General features: G+C 59.1%; 5 protein-coding genes across 6 annotated transcripts; 3 read left to right on the top strand and 2 right to left on the bottom strand.

Annotated features, from left to right (window-relative positions):
• On the top strand, positions 1-2,968 carry JDV02_007889 (uncharacterized protein). Of its 2 annotated transcripts, XM_047989430.1 has the most exons (2): positions 1-424; positions 553-2,968. In XM_047989430.1, the coding sequence occupies exons 1-2, from the start codon at positions 331-333 to the stop codon at positions 2,529-2,531; spliced, it is 2,073 nt and encodes a 690-aa protein (XP_047845431.1). In that variant the 5' UTR covers positions 1-330; the 3' UTR covers positions 2,532-2,968. The 2 variants fall into 2 exon arrangements, with proteins under 2 accessions (XP_047845431.1, XP_047845432.1); XM_047989431.1 differs by having other exon boundaries at positions 1-2,968.
• JDV02_007890 (uncharacterized protein) lies at positions 2,661-6,855 on the bottom strand. The gene is made up of 2 exons (XM_047989432.1): positions 6,256-6,855; positions 2,661-6,194 (listed from the first exon to the last, which is right to left on the bottom strand). The coding sequence occupies exons 1-2, from the start codon at positions 6,650-6,652 to the stop codon at positions 3,124-3,126; spliced, it is 3,468 nt and encodes a 1,155-aa protein (XP_047845433.1). The 5' UTR covers positions 6,653-6,855; the 3' UTR covers positions 2,661-3,123.
• A 6,217-nt stretch (positions 6,856-13,072) lies between these two features.
• JDV02_007891 (uncharacterized protein) lies at positions 13,073-15,297 on the top strand. The gene is made up of 3 exons (XM_047989433.1): positions 13,073-13,771; positions 13,832-14,425; positions 14,490-15,297. The coding sequence occupies exons 1-3, from the start codon at positions 13,722-13,724 to the stop codon at positions 14,740-14,742; spliced, it is 897 nt and encodes a 298-aa protein (XP_047845434.1). The 5' UTR covers positions 13,073-13,721; the 3' UTR covers positions 14,743-15,297.
• A 28-nt stretch (positions 15,298-15,325) lies between these two features.
• JDV02_007892 (uncharacterized protein) lies at positions 15,326-17,924 on the bottom strand. Its single transcript, XM_047989434.1, has 2 exons — positions 17,222-17,924; positions 15,326-17,166 (listed from the first exon to the last, which is right to left on the bottom strand). Exons 1-2 carry the CDS (start codon positions 17,463-17,465, stop codon positions 15,545-15,547), a joined length of 1,866 nt encoding a protein of 621 aa, XP_047845435.1. The 5' UTR covers positions 17,466-17,924; the 3' UTR covers positions 15,326-15,544.
• Positions 17,925-18,638: 714 nt separating this feature from the next.
• On the top strand, positions 18,639-19,982 carry JDV02_007893 (uncharacterized protein). The gene has a single exon (XM_047989435.1). The coding sequence runs from the start codon at positions 18,738-18,740 to the stop codon at positions 19,773-19,775; it is 1,038 nt and encodes a 345-aa protein (XP_047845436.1). The 5' UTR covers positions 18,639-18,737; the 3' UTR covers positions 19,776-19,982.
• Positions 19,983-20,059: the final 77 nt, after the last annotated feature.

The raw sequence follows: 20,059 nt of genomic DNA on the forward strand, positions 1-20,059 counted from the left end.
CTTCATTCTCCCGACACCTCACTTTAAATAAAAGGGGAGCAGAGAGTCTCACGGCTGGCGAATGTCGCACCCGGCCCGCGTCTTGCAACGGCCCGCCTGTCCCGGGCCCTGATCAGCGAGCCGACTCGCTGACTGACTTAAGTGACTGTCTGCCTCGCTCCGTCGATCAATCATGGTCATCCTGCTGGCCGCGCCTCGTCTCGTCGACTTCACCAGCCGCTTCATGGCTGATACCATCGGTTGCGCCGCCCGTCCGTTGCCGTCACCCTGTGCTTGATCGCGTGCTGCGAGCGCGCGCTCTCTCTCTCGTCGTCCCCGGCACAGCACAAGATGAGAGTGCATGTGCATCCGTGCCTGCTCTTATGCGCGGCTGTCCTGCTGGCAGACTCCGTATCTGCAGCGGAAACCCAACTGCCACCTCGAGGTGCGTTCGGACCGCGGGTTGCGCCCGTCGTTTGCCACGAACCGGTGGCCATTGCGCCCGTTGGTTGTCGCTGGCGTCATGCCAGCCCGGCGTTGTTGGTTGCTGATCCCGTTCTCGCCGCCCTTTAGGTCTCAACCGTCGCCATCAGCCAATCTTCCCCTCCTCCAACAGCAGCAGCAGCACCTCGGCCACCGCATCTACATGGCCTCCGTCGGCTCTAACGTCCTTGACATCGACGGAGCCGCAGGATGTCAGTCGACAAGGCCCATCATCCTCCCCCACAAGCTCATCGAGCTCCAATGTGGACGCCAATCCCGCACCACCATCACCATCAACCCGTTCCACATGGCCACCCACAGTATTGCCGGCTAGCAGTCTCACGTCGGACCAGCTCACCAATGCTTCCGCATCCAGCAGCGCTTCGGGCCCGGCGACACCTGGGTCGCCGAGCTCGCTGTCGATGACGACCCCATTACGCGGTAACCGGACTCACACGACGACTTCCTCGTCGACGCAGCCAAGCAATGCTACCCTCACCATTTCGACGTCGAGATCACACAACCGCACCACTACTCGCCCTCGCGGTCCCGTCGTCTCCATCACGATCGACTGTCCAGCAACCGTCAACCCGTCTGACTGCACGGGGAGGGGCTACTTGACCGTCAATTATACGAGAAGTGACCCTGCACCAACCAAGAAGTGCACGCCAATCTCGGCGGGCAGCAGGCCACTCACCGAATTCTCCGTGGTCTACACCTCCACTGTCACCTTTTACGGAAACAGGTCTGACTACACGCCGCCATATGAGCCCATACGAACTCCAAAATACTGCACGCCCACCATTGTCCCCGCTGTTCCACCGGCCTTCAGCGTAAGTCCGAAGATTCTCCCGCCGGGTACCGAGGTTTCGAGCCATGGGAACGACCAAGCCCATCCATCTACCTTCCCTGACCTCATCACATTCATTACAACGGACAAAAACCCGTCTGTTGTGTACCCATCCGATCCTGTTCCGAACTACAGCCCTACATGGGGTCAGGTTGGAGACGGTGGCCCCGGCGATGGTAGTCACAAAACCGTCGGGAGAGGCGGGAATGGCGGCGGTGACCCTCATAAAACTCCTGATGCCGATAGCATCACCGCTACGCCGCACCCGACGTTCAAGATCACGGCTGGCAGCACACAAGTGGTCATCAATGAGAAGACTTTCGCGGGCCTCGGCCCGGACCAAACCAGCCTTGTGACCGTGGATGGCGGTACGTTTACAATTTATCCGAACGCCGTCGTCGGCGAGGGTGCCACCGTTCGGAAACCCCCCGCCCCTGGTACAGCAGTCTCGGTGCCAACGCCAACGGCCGCCGTTGTCGGCGGCTTGCCTGTCACCTTGTCGGGTTCCCAAGCCATTGTTGGTGGGGCCACCATGACGATACCAGAAACTGCCAGTACTACTGTCATCGATGGTCACTCTATCTCAATCGGTCCAGGTAGCTTAGTTGTGGGAGGCCAAAGCCTCTCCTTCAAACACGTCATGCTGCCCCGAGAGACGGACGTCGTGGTGAGCGGAGGAGAGCTCCTCACTGCCATTGGGCGCAGCGTGGTTGTCGTTCACTCCACGACATTTACGTATGGTCCCGGTATCCCGGGAACTTCACAGATCATACATGATGACACCATCTCGATCGGGCCGTCGGGCGTCATCGTGCACGGTACACTGATCGGCGGACAATCCGCGAGCCCGACCACGACATCGTACGAGATCGTAGGAGGTGCCTCCATCACACGAATCGCTCCATCCCTTGCCGTCATCAACGGCAAGACCTTTACCGTCGGGCCGGGGACCGAATGGACGACAACAGTCATAGCTGGCCAGACTTGGACCATAGGTCCGACGGGCGTGGTGGGCGCGTCCATGACTTTTAGGTATCCCTTCGGCACAGCCGTCACCACGACGATTTCACCGACAGGCACGTGGCTAAGCGACTTCCCGATCGAGACGGCCGGACAGAATAGGGGCGAAGACGACAACTCAGGGAGGTCATTGCGGCCTAACTCCTTGGCTGGATGGACAGTGTTTTGCATAGCGATTGGCGTTTGGGTCTTGGCATAAGTGAAAATGCGTTTTGCATACTTTCTTTTGGGCGGGATAGGGATGGTGCCCCCCGGGTGTTCTTAGACGATGGACTTGTCGCGGATTGCATCTGGGTGAGCCAGCGGCTCTGACTTATATTCATATTGTGAGAGGAGGACGGGAGTGGCAATCCCGCCGCTTATCAAGATGCTAAGCGCTCCTGTTAGGCTTTTATCAGGCATATTGTATCTGGTAAGCGACCCGCAGCGCTAGGCAAGCGCGTCGTGGCTTCGTAGGGTGCCTCGGCTCAGCGACGTAAGAAGAGGGAAGACAAGATAATCTCAAGACCGCGCTCCCACCACAACACACCCCCTGGACACTACGTCACATTGGCGATGAAGTGACTGGCAAGCCGGCTGCGAGTGAGCTATAGAAGATACATCTGCTTGGAAAATTATATCTGAGGCTATCAAGTGCATGCCCTCAGCCCACCACTGTTGAACATTGTGGGCCCGCAAGTTGTTGAAACTCAAGTGAATGGATGCTTGCATCTTGCGATGCCAAAACGCTCGCCGCACCGCCGCCTCGCCTTGTCGCGACGCAATGCCGACGGCCACACGACCCGCTCGCATTACTGCCACCTCGTGACACCTTTCCCCTTGCCAACACCCTCACTATCCAGCGGTGGGAATTCGTCGTGCAGTCTCCCACGTCTGACAGCGGGGACTGATGAAAGAGGTGACGGCCTCTGGGCCTGCATGCTGAGGCTGAGCGCGATTGCCAGATCCTCATCCTGGTTGGCAGATGGGCTCGAGGTCCCAGGACCGGGGTCATTGATAGGGGTGTGGCTAGCGGGCGACGAAGACGCCGAGCCCGAACATTTCCTCTTCTTGCCGCCCTTGGGCTTGACTTTGATAGCATACTCAAAGTCGCCAGAGCTGTTCCCGCGGGGTGACTGGCCCATGTCGTTCACGCCCTCCAAGAGCGACAGGCGGATTGCCTGTTGGATCTGCTGCTCGAATTCACTTTCATCGTCGGTCACTGGATTGTTGACTTGGGGGCTTGCGTCCGTGATGCTGGGTTCGGGCGTGGCTGTGTCTGCCGTGGTTTCGCTTATCGAGGACGCGGTATCGAGGCTCGCGTCGGCAGCTGAGTCACTAGCCCTTCGCTGCTCATCCTGGAGGTATGCCTCCTCCGACACCATCTGTGCATACCGCAAGGCCTCTTCCTCGGTCAAGTCTCCGAGGGCACCTACGCCGAAACGCCGCCGCAGCCGGGTCTGCTCCCGTGCTCGCTGTTCGTTCTCACGCCGCAGCTCGGCCTCCTCCGCTGCAATGTAGCCAGACACGGCACCGCCGAGCCGACGACTTGCCAGGCGGCCATGAACGTCAGAGTGCCGAAGGCGACGCTTGCGACCCGCCGGGTGGTTCGCAGAGCTGTATGTCCAAAAACGCAGAAAGGCACCAAAGGACAAGACACCCCGGAGGCTTGTAGGGTCCGGATCCAGGTAAATTGCGCCCACGGCGGAATAACTGCCCTCATGAAGCGCCGGATTCAAAACCATCATGTGCCGCGGAACACGCCCATTAGACCTAGCGTTCAGGGTCCTGATGGGATCGGTCGTCGATGCCAACGTGTCCCAGGCCTGGACGAGCCCATCGCTACCACCGTGCACGAGATACAGCGCCGAAATTGCGAGCGAGGATACCTCAGGCGAGTCTGTCTGGATGATGCGAATTGGGAACACGCTTTCCGAAAGTCCATGGCGCGCATCCCAGACTATCACAGCACCACCCTTGGTGCCAACAGCGAAGGGTCGCGCCCTGCGACCCGGGATCTCGAAAGAGGCCGAGTCTCCCTTGGATCTAACCCTCGTGGACGACGTTCCCGATTCAGCGGCAACGTGAAGCGGGTCTTCTGCCAAGGTATGCTGGCTTTGCAGAGAGCAGTCCAAAGCAGAGGAGGTGATGATGGTCTGAACGTGATTCCTGAGCTCCAGCTTAGAGCAGTGCCACTCATGGAGACCTCGATTCTGGCTAGGTGGTGCTGATGGTGTCGGAGGAGGTGGCCTGGGCGATACGGGCTCAGGGGAGCCGGAGATGACGGATGCTTTGGGTTCGACGGCTCCGAAGAGAGATGGGACGTCACGCCCAGGTGAGGGAGCAGCTGATTGCACTTCGCGAGTGCCGTCGTCGACTTTTGTTGGTGCCAGAGCCCTTGAGAATCGCCGAATGCAAGCACAAGTATCATCGGCCAGCCCGCAGTCAATCACAACGATGCCCTCTCCCGCACCAGCACCGTCGTCGGCGGCGAAGTCCACGTCAAGTCTCCGCCTCATGTCCCAGCCCTCACACACCTTTCGAAAATGCGCTGGCTTCTGGCGCAGGAACTTCTCGATTTCCCGGGCTTCGGCGGCCAGTTGCAGTTTGTTGAGCTCCATCGAATCCGAGGGGGACCGGGGAGAGTACGCGCCGCGCAAAGCATTCTTGTCAAGGTCATCCGGGCGCGCAACACGTCGTGTGCTTTCTATAAGGTGCCAGTAGGCTGAGCGCCCGGCAAGCCATGCCTGCCTAGTGATGTCGTCACCGCTGGCGCGAGTCGAAGGTGCTGAGGGTGTCTCCGTCAGGTAAAACACCTCACCCAAAGCATTGAGAGCCACGGCCCATACTCTGGTTGATGACTTGCGTTTGATGCTATACGCGTCGTCAACCTTCATAGAAATGATGGGCACACCGGGGCTCAGAACCCATCTCGCCGTCATATCGCCGCTTTCATGCCGTGGTCCGCTGGGATCCCAACCAAGCGAATACGCAGTGACAATGCCGAGGGCAGAGCCGGTGAGCATCCCGCACAAGGATTGCGTAGCAGTAAGGACCGCCGAGGACTTGGCTATCCAGACACTGCAGATGGCATCTGACATCTCAGGGATCTTTGGTATGTCGGCGTAAGTGTCGACCACGCCGCTCTCACCGCCCAGGTAGCGGCCACATAGCTCGTCCACACCTCTGAAGTATGCACGGCCGCCGGGAAAGCCTTCACCCGTGAGCATGCCGTACGGCTGGCTCACATCCATGACGTTCGGCACGGCGGCAGGACCGTCACCAAGGCCGTACGGCACGAGGTTCGGAGCCACCTCCTCGAGCTGAGCGGCTGTGAAGGGGTCTTGAAGTCCCCACCGCTCGATCCTACCGCTGGTAGGATCACTCATTGTCGCCACGCCGAGATCTGCCGTGCCCTGAATAGCCTGAGGTGGCTTCTTCCCGTTGGAGAAGACGGCGTGAACATTTGTGACTAGCCAGGGAAGTTTGGAGTTGTACGTCAACACGGCACCCTTCTTCTTTCCAGATGAGCCACCGGCTCCCGATGACCCGATGTTGCTGGTAGACGTTCCGGGTTTACCGCGAGCCAAGCTGCGAATGAGGCGCGTTCTGAAGAGGTACTCACTACGCCACGTTGCGAGTGGCGTCAACCGGCAGAAATAGCGAGTTTCGAACCGAACAACGTCTGAAGCCGTCTCTGACCAGACGTCCGCCTCTGTCTTTGCGGATTTCTTCTCAAGCAGGGTCTGCCCCGGAAAGTAGCGCAGGAAAGCCATCCGCCATGCGTGCGGCGTTGTCACAAGCGCGTAGAAGCGCTTCGACACCAGAGCGACTGAAGCATGCGAATCGGGATGGAGATGGGACAGGACGTGCGTCAGAATCTCTTCAAACAAGTCAGAATCTGCTCAAGCGCGAACTGGATAGGGAAGCCCGGTAGAACTGACCGTTGGGGAAGTCGATTAGCTTCACGCTGCTGAATGAGTCAGAGCGTTTGATGACCTTGAAGCCCATGGCCTGCCTTGGTGTGGGCGGCGTCAGGGCATTTTCATAGTCCAAGATTCTCTGACCTGCGGCGATAGGGCGGTGGCGGTTCCCGCGACTATCGCGCAGATTCAGCCCGCGTAGTCTCTCATCGAGCTGGTCGGCGTCGACGGCGTCGAGGAAAGCGAGACGCGCAGGTGGTGGCGACGAGCTGCGAGAGCTGCGGGCGTCGGCGGAGCGGACGCGCTGGAGGTGATCGGCTTCATGTTGAAAGGGGCCATCGTGGGCTAAGTGGGAGGAGGCTTCGGGGACGGTTGCTTGACGACGCGATTCTGGATTCTCGGTGGGCTCTTGTTGCATATAGCTAGCCGCGAAGAACAGGGGGAGCAGGTTCGTCGACTGTGCACAAGGTCTTTGCACAGTCTTGGGGAAATGACGCGAATGGTTCAAGTATTGGCCGCAATGCAGGTGCAATGCGTACGAGCAGCTTCGTGTGATTGAGATGAGGGGCTCAGGGACGCGTGAGGTTGCTGTAAACGGGCGAAGACGTGTAGTGCTTGCTGTTGTGGAAGCAAGTCGCGATTTCCTCGGAATCGCGAATTGCTCATATTACCTCATTGACTAGGAGCGCGCTCCCGAAAATGAGCCGAAGGGACCAATGGTGTTAGGTAAGCAGTGCGAGGTAGTGCAGGACCACTTGCCCGGAGTTACAGGGCCATGAGCACTGTGACGCGGGGGTCCCAGTGGTCCCAGTGGAAGCGCTCAGTGTCCGTGTAGCTCGCGTGGCAGGTACGTTGCACCCCAAGATGGCATCGCGCAGCCAATACAGAACCCGCCTCCTAACAAGGTGACAAGAAGGTGTAAAGGAGCATCCTTCCTACCGTGACGAAAATCCAGCCGAGGGCGGCGTAGCTTGCCCGCGCAGGCGTGAAGTCCGTGTGTCCCTTCCAAGCCTTGTGCTCTAATCCTACACAGCGCACTACGATCACCTCACGGACGGTCCCAGCGTAGGATGTTGTTGCAGGCGACATGGTCTCTGTGACTGACAGTCTCGAGGCCAGGATGGGCCAGACGGCAAACAAACGGAATGCGCTCTCATCTTCAAGGGTCAAACACGGGCCGGTCCGTGTTTCGCCATGCCCTTGTCCTGTCCAAGGGGTGGGTGTAGGCTCCGTCAGCAGGCATCAGGTCGCATTTTCACGAATACCTACCTGGGCCCGCGGGTGCCAACATGAACCTGTCGTCTCTTCGCGCAATCAGGTCGCAGCCGACCCCAGCGTCAGCCAGGGACATGGCATCGCTGTGGCACAGTGAAGCAGTGGTACCCCAAACGCGATCTTCGCTGCACAACAGCCACCCTCCCCTGCTTCCGCGGAAGCGGCACTGTAAATCTTAGGCCATGTCGGTCACACCTGTTCCACCCAGCGCCTGCGCCCGTATCGTCAGATGGAAAAGCCACTGATGTACCTAGATGTAGTAGCCCCAGTTCCAGCAGGGTACGTTTCCCATTGGAACAAGTAAGGGACTCACTCAGGCCGCTCTGTTGCGCCCGCCGCAGCGACTGCGACACTCTGGCACCAAAACACCGAAAACGACGACATGCAAGGACCCAAGCAAGCGAGGCCGCAGGGCCGGTCGGCTGGGATGGCCGGCTCGAACGTTGCATTCCTGTCCACGTCCATGTAAGAAGGTGCATAGTATTTATCGCGGTTCGCACCCTGGCTCCCCTCGTATGTACAAGGCCTGCACACGGATGTGTCTACCGGAGAGTTTGGCCGGCTCGGTAGGCCTCATGGCCTCTCCTCGGAGTAGTACGGCGAAACTGTCTCTCTCATGTTTGTCTTGGAGAGGAACGCCGAGACGGGAACAGCTGGCACGATGATTGACACGGCAAGTACACCGACAAAAGGGCGCTGGCACGTCCTCGACGCTTTACGGCGGTTGGTGAAATCAACGCCTCGGCTTGACTGGCGGGCGGGCGTACAATGCAGATACGTAGGCTACCAGTCGAGTCGTACGATCCTCCAGAACACATTGCAGCATCCAACGAAGCCTGAAAGATTCACATTTCGGGAGTTTAGAACCTGGAACGAGACTCGCGCGTGCATGGCGGAGCGGGGGTGAGTGAGTGATCCATGCATATGATAGTTACCTCGTTGCCCGATCGTCGGGCCCATGTGTGCACCTGACGGGGCTGAGTGCACTCTCTTTTAGCATGCATAATATTAGCTGCTTGTTGGCTGTCGGTACGATTTGAAGCGTCTTGGGCTGCCATACCGAAACCAACCGCAGTATCTTTCGCCAGGCGCGCGGACTTGGCGATCGCGCTGAGAAACCGGAGGAGGTTCCACCACGTACAAACAGCCTCCCTATAATAAAAATTTGTTAAGGCCAATTTTGAACGAGGAATCTTAAACATAATTGACCACCGGAAGCACTCAAACTGTATGTACAGAGGCTAATGGGCCTTTGCGGCCCGGGCAAGGACCAAAGCCTGCGAAGAAGGCGTCGCGGATCTCATGGCCAACCAAGTAGTGAACCAACGCCCATACAGACGAAAAGATGGTTCGCACGTAGTAGTTAGAATTAGCATTTAAAGCTTGCGTGCATAATCCGGACCTGCATCGATCATGATACCAGGTTGGCGGACTGTGTGGCAAGAGTGCTACTCTTGTACTACTACGGAGTACCAACGAGCAGAGACAATCGGCGAAGACTCGGGTCCGGACCGGCGACAGCCGAGCACCCGCAGTTGGCGTCAAGGTGGCGCCGATGCCCCATTGAGCTCAGCGTAGAACAAACATGAGCCGTACGAAGTACAGTGCCCCAAAGGACGACGGAAGTGAAGGGACGTACGTATTCCGGGGGGCAGGTGTTGAGGCGAAACAATCGCAGAATGCCACACAGGGCGCTGAGCCAACCCCCCGCTCATCCGTGGCATTACGGTCCCTCTCCCGTCCTCAAGTTGGTCAGATTCGACACATCAGAAAAGCCCAGCATCTTTCCGACACGCGCTCGACAGGCGCACTGGGTGCTTTGTACTATATATAAGTGCGTGTGTGCATGCGTCCATCACGTGCGCGCGACAGTCCTAGGAGCCCTGGTAACTACCCGTCGTCGACGAAGAGAAGGCTGTGCCCTAAGTGCAGGGGGATTACCAACTTGGTCCGCATCCTGACGATGAGAACCACAAGGAAGGACAGAACCTGGCTCCAGGGTTTTGGTAAGGTAAGGTACCTACACGGTTTCGGGCTGGGCCGCCGGGCCACGGGCGGGCAAGCGGGCATCGGACGGGTCAACCGAAGCAAAAAAAAAAATAAGAATACAACAAATAAAATAGAACAAAACCAAACCGTCCGGGAAAGCCAGAGGTGCCCACTATGGCCCAGAGACACACGCGCGCCTTCATTCGGGCTGAGTGAGCATGTGAGGCCGGGCGCTCCCAATCAACGATTCACCAGGCGGGCAGGCGGGCAGGCGGGCAGGGCTGCGCCGGCAATGGCGCCAGCACCCAGACATCCTGGCCCCCTGGGATAAGCGATGCCAATGAGGGTCTCAGCGGGTAGTGAGCAGGCGGTCCCGCTGCAGGTTTCCGACTCCGTGGTTCCAATGTGGCTGCGGCGGCAAGGACCCAGGATGCCAGGATGCCAGGATGCCAGGATGCCAGGCTAGCCCCAGGTGACAGGACAGGCTGCAAGGGATCCATCCACCCATGTACCTATTCGCTGTCGCAGCGTCAACGGCGTCTGCAACCCCGAGGGTGGCAGTGGAAGAGGGGACAGGCCAGACAGGGCTCTGGCTGGATCCATGGATGTTCCAGGCAGGATACGGCCGCCATGCCGCCGTCGTCCACAGCCGAGAGACCTGCTGCGCCGTGAGACGGTGGATGGGCATCTGGGAGGAGCGTTCGTCGCGTGACTTACCTTGTAACGTTTGGCAGGTTGTTAGTTCGTACAGTATAACGAGCACTTTGGATGCCTGGGTGCCGAGGCTGGTGGACGCTGCATCTCTCACATTGCGTTGGCCAAGGGACAGAGAGGTCCAGCCAGGAGACATGTCACGGCCGTGATGTGTCCATGAGTTCGACAGATGCGGTGGTGTTTGTTGGCACCACCTGCAGGGTCTGGTGACTCGCTACCTTGGCTGTGCGAAGCACAGTGGCTGTACGAATACTGAGCCAAGAATCCTGGAGGCCTTGGTGGTACTTACTGTACTTCGTACTGTACTGTAAGTATTACTTCCCGCCCAGTAAGTCGGGAAAGCACGTCCCTAGGGTCTTGGCACCTTGCCTACCTACCGCACTGGGCACAACCCGGCCCCGGGCAGCTCGATAGCTAGTAGCTTCGTGTTCGCGTGTCCGACAAAAGCGCAAGCTAACTAACACACACACACACTCTCTCTCTCTCTCTCTCTCTCTCTCTTGGACGACCCCGTTCTCCGACGTCTGCTCGTCAGTGGGGACATGCAGCCCCCATTGCCACCTTGCAGGTTCTCGTACGAGTCCTGCAGGCTGTGACGTCTCCCCGTGTGTCGTGCGACGCTCCCGCACATGTTGCCGATGGGCTCGATGTAACCCAGCAGCAGTAGAGGACAGTACGTGGGGTATGAATCCGGCAACCCTGTCTAACGGGGGCTCGTCCTCTGAAGTCCAAGTCATTCCTGGTCTTCCATGCTCGCAGCACTGACGAGTCCTCCGTACATACATCCTTCTTCTTCATCAGCCGCTCGACAAAGCGAGGTCCAACAAGTGGCCGGTCGCGGGAGCAAACACACAGCAGCGGTCTGCTGAGGTCAGGTTGTCGTCGCCCATCAGGCCTTGCAGATCCCGGCTGGTCGGTCGAGGAGGGGGGACGATGGCGTGGCGCCCACCTGGAGCCGGGGACCACAAGAGACCGTTGTCGGCCCAGCCGCAGCCGCCGCCACATTCTCCAGACAGCCGGGACGCTGCTGGGTGATGTGACGCCGCCCGTATGCGCCGAATCGCCGTCTCTTCATAACAACTGACAAGGTTCGCGGACGAGCTTGCCTGTGGGCGTGCAACGTACTGGCCGACTGCTTTGGGGGCTCCGTGCGATATCATCGCACGGACCGTACATGGCCAAATATACTCGAAAGACTTGTTAGTAGTAGTAGTAGGTGCCACGACGTGCCTGCAGCTCCCAACAGTGCGAAGCCAACAACAATGCTGCCGTTCCAGCTTCCGACGCCCTGGTTTTGTTTGTCTGGACCCCCGGATCTCCAGCCGCGCCACCCAACCACAACCACTAGTATCAGTATGCACGTATGAAGTAGTAGTACGGTGATAAGCAGACGGTGCGGTGGGAGCCGGGGAGTCGGGCCCATCAATCCCGCTTCTCCCCTCTTCCCTCCCTCGAAGCGCAGGCGTTCCCACCCTCCTCCCCTTGTCTCCGCTTCCCGTCCGTCGTCCCGTACCCCATTCCCCCGTCCCCCATCGCATCCCAGGACCCCGGGCCTGGCGAGCCAGAGTGTCGGGACCGACTTGTCTGACGACGTGTGGACTGCATGATGCCCCCCTCGGGGGCGCAGACTGCACAATCAGTCCAGGACGAAGTTTCAACTGCCGAAAAAGAAAGGTCTCGTGCGTTGTCAGCACGGCCCTAGATCAAAAAGAAAGAAGCCCAAAAAAAAACTTGGACAGGATGGCGGTCGAATGAGTCCAGTAGTAGGTAATTACCAAGCGTGGCGGCCCGTCCGAAGCAAACCAAACCGCCTCGGGAATGGCCTGACCCCCCCGTCCCAGCGTCCTGGGTCGGCCGCGATCCACGGATCCATCCATCCCATCCGCCCGTCCACCCGCACCCCATCCATCCACGATGCCACCCCATCCAGCATCCAACCCACCAACCCGGCTTTCCCCCCAGTGCCTCCTCGCGGCGTCATGGTGGCGGCGGGCAGGCAGCCCAGCGTCCCGGATGAGTGGTCGGTGTGTTGGCAGCCGCAACGTGTGTGGCCTCGTGCGTTTCTCTCCAACTTTTGCCGGGCTGGCTGCAGTTTGTCAGCCGCCGACGGCAGCAAAACGTCGTCAACGGCCCCCTCACCCATGGGCTGCCCCAAGGCGATTTGACATGGGGCAGGAGCAGCAGCCCTTGTTGTAGCACGCACACACCAGCAGAATGTGAGGTGTTGCATGCATGGCACCCGCAGTGCGAGCCATGTCATCACCGTCCGCCACCGCGGCAACGCGACCAGGCCACGACATGACGCTCGCGACGCTCCTTTTGCTCGCTCGCTCGTTGCCATTTTGACGGCCTCAAGGCCCTTGCGGGCGCAGCAAGAACTGTGCTTGCCCACGCCCCGTGGTGCGTCGACATGTTGGTGGCTTGATTCGTTGGTGAGCTCCGGGCGGACATGGCCCACGCCGCGTAGCGGACGAGCCCTGGCGGTCGGTAACCTAAGGTAATGGGACCCCTTAAGCCCGCCGCGCCAGCGCCTGACGCCCAGGGTGATTCCCGACCGCCGGGTCAGAAGGAGGGGGCGGTGGGTCTCGCAGCGTCCCTGACCTTCCAGGTTGATGGTTCCATGCCATATACAGCCCGAGACCAATTTGCCTGGTACTAGTACCACCTTGGCAGTATTCCGTCCCAGGCAAGGTCCTGTAATGGAAACCCGGAGTGGGGAGCGGTAAGGTAGCTGTTACCGCCCCGCCTCAAGAAGCCGCTCCCCTTTGCCGCCGCGGGCGCGAGAGTGGCCCGCGTACACGGTACCAAATGGGAGCGTGAAGCCTTTTCATGCTCCCTGTCCTGCACGCCCAGGCTCGAGCTGGATTGGATTCCTCCCGTGCAGCAGCCGGGGCTACTGTGAGAGCGTGCATGCATTAGGCACTGCGCTGCGATGCACTGCACTGCACTGCACTGTAGGAATAGGTAGGTACTCCGTTGGCGCTTTCCATCAGCCACTCTGGTCGTCTCAGCTTCTTCTTCGCCTCCTGTGGTAGGGGCCCTTACGCTCAGTCGGGTCAGGTAACCAGCCAGGGTTTTGTCCTCCTCCTTCAAATCCTCGGCTGCCTTTCTTCGATCTCGTCAGGCCAGCTCCGCCGAGTCCTTACTTCATAATCGTCCGGTTGCCCCATCCGTGGAACGCTCCTCCTTCAACTCGCAAACAATTCCTCGGCACCCTCTGGCGACTGCCAAGGTTAGTGGTGGCCTGGCGGCAACGACACCGACTACCAGAGCCGCTCGGCGCCTGCGCTCGTCGACCGACAACCTCGCATTCGCCGGTCGGCCTGGCTAGAACCCTGTACTCTGCTCTGCACGAAGCCGCTCTCCTCGTGCTACGCCTTTCTTGTTTGTACACACCTTGTAGCTCTCGCCGGTCGCCAGGCCTCTGGCGCGCGGCTGCGCTCCTGCACCGCCAGTTCGTCCCGCGGGGTAGCCTTGATCCCGGTGGAAGGGATCAAGACGAAGCGGCCATGAGCTCACGTCCCAAGAGGGATGGCCCTCCGTCACCGGGCGCCAAGACGTGAGTTCAGGCCTACCCGCGTTACCCAGGTACATACAACATGGGCTGACTCGAGTCTAGCAAATCAACCCAAACGACCAAGGCTGTCGACAGCCAAAGGAGTATTGAAGCAGCTGCAGAGGAAGGTGTCATCAGAGTCTCCAGGACTGAACTGCTCGAGCAGCGGGCCAAGAAGCTCGCGGAGCGTTACGGCCTCGAATTCAGACTCTGGGACTGGATGACGGGCGCAGAAGACGACACGGTCCTACGCGTAGACAAGCCAATACGCATCCGCGTCCGCAGAACGTGCCATTTGTGCGACACGACCTTCACCGCGTCCGAAGAGTGCTCTGGCTGCCAGCACGTTCGCTGCGCCGAATGCCCACGCTTCCCGCCAAAGCGAACCGAGGCCGAGAAGGCTGCCAATCGAGAACGAAAAGACGCAGTCGGTAGGGAGCACAGGGACAACCCACGAATCGTTGCCGACTTGTATTACGACGGCGGCCATGTCGTTCTCAAGCGTCCGAGCAGGACTGGTGGGCAAGATCTCATTCACCGGAAGCCACGGCAGCGCGTCAGAAGGACGTGCCACGAATGCCAGACGTTGTTCATGCCTGCCAGCAAGAAATGCGAGGGCTGCGGGCACATGCGGTGCACTGATTGCCCCAGAGATCCGTGAGTCTTACCGCAAAATCCCCTCCTTCGGTTGCTAGAGACGCATACTGAAGATGATGAACAGACCGAAGAAGGACAAGTACCCCTTTGGCTATCCCGGCGATGCATTTGGTCCCAACAGCATTCCCCGTTACGAATGCCAGCGTTGCGAGACGTTGTTCCCGGAGGATGTCTACAATGGCGTCAAGTGCGCCAAATGTGGTACTCCAATGTCTGGCGAATCGCCCAGGGCACTGCCACGCAAGATTGAGCCAGAGCCAGACCCTGGTGTTCTGAAGATGCTGCAAGCGCGGTTAGACAGCCTGAAGGTCTCTTAAACACGATATCTTGACGCTACCCTACCACAATGGGTATGAGAGGCGTGCGGCTTCTAGACTTGCCGGAGTGTTTCTTACTTTGTGGATCCGCAAACGTCACGCGATGAGGGTGTAATACAAGCTGGGATGACTTATCGGCATTTCCGCCTTTCGAAGCATCATGGGAGGTCATGAAACGGCTGTTTTGTGTGGTAGGTCGAAGCCACTTTGTAATGGGGGGGGGGTTGGATTGGAGGAGGATATTCATGAAAGCAACGACGATAATGACAACGACGAAAACGACAGCGCAGGACGAGTAGCGAACACATGCATTTCAGCCTTGCTTAGGAGAGCAGCTGGCGTTTTTGACGTGGCGTAGGATCTCGGGAGCCCGTGCAGCTTGGACACGAACGCCGAGGGTGTGCACTTTATTCACGGAGGAGGTGGAAGACTTGTGCAACTGGCAGGCCTGCACTATTTGAACATACTGCATAGCAGAGCGGTGCAATATAATGGAGGTATAGTGGCTGATGTACGCATTGGGTATTCAGACGGAGAATCAACCCTCTAATAAAGTAGCTCGAGGTCAAGGTCACAGTAACTACCTCGCTTTTCTGTTCCTCGGTTGTGTCCTACGATCACCTGCTCAACCCGTTGACAGGGCGTGAGCTACGAGACATGCCCTATAAATATAGGCCATCGCACTTGTGTCTAGCAACGCCTTTCAGCCACATAAGGGTACCGAAAGGATATCTTTTATTGCCAACTATGACAGCCCACGAGTACTAATCAACCATCCCCTTCCGCCCTGGCAAAGGTGCATTCATTGAGTTGCCGCGGGGTTTCCGCCTCCGCGCTCCATCTCTCGTACGAAGGGTTCCAAGCGCAGTCGCGTGCTCGCAGCCACAGACGCACCTAGGGCATCACGTCTATTGACGCAAAACCCTACATAGCCCCCGGCTCCGTCAAGGCGGTTGTTCAAGTAGGGGTATTGGTTGTCGAAGTTGCGCTCCGCGACGGCGGCGTTGAACGCGGCCTCATTGAGGATGGGCATGATGTGGTGCGTCGGGTAGAAGCGGCCGCGGATGTTACGCTCCTCGAGCACGGCGTCTTCCTTGACGAGCGACCAGCGGCAGGGCTGCTCCGGCCGCACGGCGTTGCGCCACCGTGTCTCTTCCTGCAGGGGGACCGGGAGATCCTCGATGGGGACAGGCTGCCCGTAGGGGTCGTCGGCCTTGACGACTTGGTAGATGGCGCCGATGAGAACAATGGAGCGCTGCGGGCTCACGGTGCGCAGCATGATGCGGCGGACGCCAAGCACGGAAGTGTCGTTCCAGGACATGGAGGAGTCTCCCGCAACCGGGTTCACGCGCAGACAGTCGCCGAGCTCGATGCGCTCGGCGCCGAGGAAGCATCCGTAAAACGGGACCGTCTCGCCCTGCATGTCCTGGGACAGGGGGCTCCAGAAGGAGAATGACGTGTCGATCTTGGAAGCGGCCATCTTCGACGCGTCAAGAAGCAAATTGTTGCGCTTCCCTCGATCCTGGCCGGCGTAATTGAAGATATCGACCCACGGCGTCGCGTCGAATGGCTTGCCCTGCAGCTCCGGCATTGATACACCGGGAACACTGAATGCATGAAAGGGTCGCATCTCCTTGGCTTTCTTCTCCACGGGTTGCTGTGGGACCACCTCGTGCCCTATAGGTGTGACCTCGAAGCGGTCGTCGCCCGGTGCGCTGATGACACCTAGTCGCCAAGAATTGCCATTCTGATACCAGACAAGCTCGCCTGATCTGAACAGCAGCGGTGATTGCAAGCTCCACTTCGGAGGTCTAGATTGCGCCTGGGCTTGTGACTGCGGCTGTGAATGTGATGGTGGTTGCGATTGGGGTGGTGGTTGTGGCTGCATTTGAGGTTGCGGTTGAGATTGAGGTTGAGGTTGAGGTTGCTGGAGTTGAGCCGTCTGGGGCTGTCCTTGCGAACGCGTCTGCCCCTGTAGCTGAGCCTGCGAGCGCGAGGGCGCCGGAGGCTGTCCGGGATGTGCGCCGGCGGGATTCGGTATAGGCACCTGGGTCTGCTTTTGCGTCTCGGATCCGTTGGCGGGCTCCTTCGGCTTCAGTTGTCCCGGGAAGGTCGGCAGCGGGACAGGAGTCACTTTGTGGGGGATGCTGGGGTTCTTCGAAGCAGCCGCAGGGGCGGCAGGCATGGGCAACGGCACGGCAGTTTCCACGGCCACAGCCGGTTTCGTCGCTGGCACGTTGCAATGAATGCAGCAGCAATCATGATAATCCGCCGACGTGCCCATAAGCCAGAGCAAATGCAGCCCAAACTCCTGCGGCGTCTTGTAAAGCTTCCCCTTGATAGGATACCCCGACACCCACAAGTGCTTCGACTTCTCGTAAAGCCAATAGCCCCGTGGGAACTGGAGGTACCATGGATTCCCTTCTGCAAGTTCGCGTCAGTCCATGCGTGAGAGTCTGGAGAATCGTCCGGGACATACCATCCGGGTTCAGGGCCAGTTCTTGCTTGAGCAAGATGCCGAGCTTGATCCTCCACTCGATGAAGCGGGGGTCGTCATCCTCAAGTCGAACCATGTGCGCCTTTTGCCGTGGGGCACTCGCCGGTGCCTCTTTTGCTGTCTTCTTCGCGGCGCTCGGAGCGGGTGCCGGCCAGTACCCGGGGCCGGAGTCTGCGCCATCACTGCGCAGGATGCGCTTGACGTCAAAGTCTTTTAGCTCGGCCATTGATGCTTTACCACGGCCCTGAGCGAGCGGCCTGGCCCAGGCGACAGAGGGATGCTACTTGTGCAACGAGCGCAGTGGCTTTGGCCTGGAATAGGAAGGGGAAGAGCAATCCCTTGGCTTGGTGACACCGCGTGCGTCCAATCCTGAAGTTTGCGGCTCCTTAGTCGCCGCCAAAGACCACCCAGCCAGTGCTCCGAAGCGCAGTACCGCTCATGGGCGGCAGAGGCTCGTGTGGCTTGAATGCGCAAAGAGCCCAGCAGCCCTTCCAAAAGTCGGCCACCGCCAGGCGAGCGAAGAGACGTGCGTGGAGACCAGCGCGACCAGCAGTTCAAGATTCTGCAAAGCGGGACTCTGTGATGGGCTGAGGCACGGTCCTTTCGGCTTGGGCGACGGCGACTGGCTCGAGGTGTGGTCGATGCCGTTGAGAAGACGTTGACTAGACAAGGCGTTGCGTTGCAGTTGCTGGCCTTGTTGTCGGCCGCTGGCAGTGGTGCAGAGTGTGGAAACGGGGATGAGTAAGCCAGCTGGCGAGGCGTTCCTGGGCTACCCTGGATGCGACGAGCTCACCTCCGTGAGCTGCCTTGGTGAACTACATACACATGGGGACTGGTGGTTTAATTAGCTTTGATTATTGACCGTCTTTTGTGTCGGTGGTTTTACTTGATTAATGTTGCCTCTGAAGCATATTCGATTTCTTAGGCTAGGCTTCGCTGGATGCAGTCAAAACGGAAGTGAGCCACTTGCAGACTCTTGAATCAAACCCTCGGCCAGACTTTTCACACTTAGTATTCCCCGCTCGCACGCTTCAAGGTTCTTATGTCCGGGTAACGCTATTGAGAGACAGGCCTCGTTGACAGTGATTGCATTGAGAATATATTGAAACGCCGCAGCACCCTCATAGCAAGAGCCATGTGGCTGATAGGATGGCATCTTTGTTGTTGAGTGCTAACTAACGTTACCTCAGTACTACTAATCTTAGGTAGGTACCTTAGTACGCTACGTAAGGTAATTTAGTAGCTACAGTACGTACTGGGGCATGCCGCAACCCCACCACTGTTCCACCACCTAACAACGCCAGGGGAGCTTGACGCACCGCCACCATAGAAGCCCACTCTTATCCATTAAAGTCGCCCACGCGTTTCCCGTCTGCCAGTCGCGTCTGCCAGACCTCCACGAAACTCACATCTGCAAGGCGCCTTCAGACAGCCCGCCTCACCCTGCAGTCTAAAGGTCCACCGCGGCCGAGAGGAACGCGCCAGAGGACCGAGGACCATGGAGGACCTCCTGCGAGACGGCTACGACAACAGTCATCGGGCATTTCTGCAAGCGTTGCTGTCGCATGGCGCGATAACGTTCGAAGAGGCGCAAGCCATCCTGGCGGCCATCTTCAATGCCCAGGGCGGCGGCGGAAGCAGCAGCGGCGATACACGGCCCGAACAGGTGACTCAGGAGGACTTCCAGGCGTATCTAGAGGTCGCGTCTGAGGCGGCGTCTCTATTCGACTACGAGATCCGGAGCACCATCCACCAGGTCACAAAGCAGCGCATCTTCGCTCTCGTGAACACGGCATCGGACCCGCAGACGCAGCTCGCCACCACCTACAGCCCCGAGGAGCTGGCGTTTATTAAGCGCGTCCTTGACGGCATGTTTGACAAGTATAACTCGCCGCGCATGGAGGTGCTGGCCATCACCGAGATGCAGGCCATCAAGTTCGCGAGGCCGAGGAACCGGCGGCAGACGGGCGGAGGTGACGGTGACGGGCAGCAGCATTCGCCGTCACAGCCACAGTCAGCGGTGTCGGACAGGGGGCTCAAGCACAGCGAGGTGGAAACGGTCCTGGCCAGCCTCGTCCACGGCGGTTGGTTTGAGAAGAGCAGGGCCGGATTCTACTCGGTCACGCCGCGCGCCCTTCTCGAGCTCCGGCCGTGGCTGCTGGAGACGTACAACGACCCGGACCTTGCGCCCGACGAGTGGCAGCGCATCAAGTTCTGCGAGGCCTGCAGGGACATTGTCACGGTGGGGAGGCGTTGCTCCGAGCCCGACTGCACGCTGCGCCTGCACGACATCTGCCAGGAGGCCTTCCTGCGCGCGCAGCGGGCTGAAAAGTGTCCCAAGTGCTCCCGCCCGTGGGTGGGCGACCGCTATGTTGGCGAACGGGCTGTCACTCAGACAGAGGCTTACCAGCGGGGCCGCAAGCAGAGCGGCGCGCGGAGGGCAACGCTCGCCGACGAGGTCATGGAAGAGCAGCGGCAGACGGACGGGGAGAGCGAGCAAGAGGAGGGGGAGGATGTGGGCGAGGTGGCAGCCTAGCGTACAGACAGTTGTGGACGACGAGAAGACAGCGTCGCACAGTCACGAGGAGGTCGTGCCAAGATGGATGGTGTTACCGAGAGATACCCAACAAAAAGCCGAAAGCCATAAGATGCGACCACTGAGCAGTGCCGCAAAAAATTCTGGTGATACTGCCGACATACTCTACGTTCGTAATTAGGCTGCGTTTATGGATGCCTGGCGGCCATTCGAGATGGAAGCACGTGAAGGAAGCAAGCTCAGCAATTACCGCTTAGCCCATCTAGATTCAGGGTGGCTCATGA

This window comes from Purpureocillium takamizusanense, chromosome 7 (assembly GCF_022605165.1).
Source record: "Purpureocillium takamizusanense chromosome 7, complete sequence".
Classification (NCBI taxonomy): domain Eukaryota; kingdom Fungi; phylum Ascomycota; class Sordariomycetes; order Hypocreales; family Ophiocordycipitaceae; genus Purpureocillium; species Purpureocillium takamizusanense.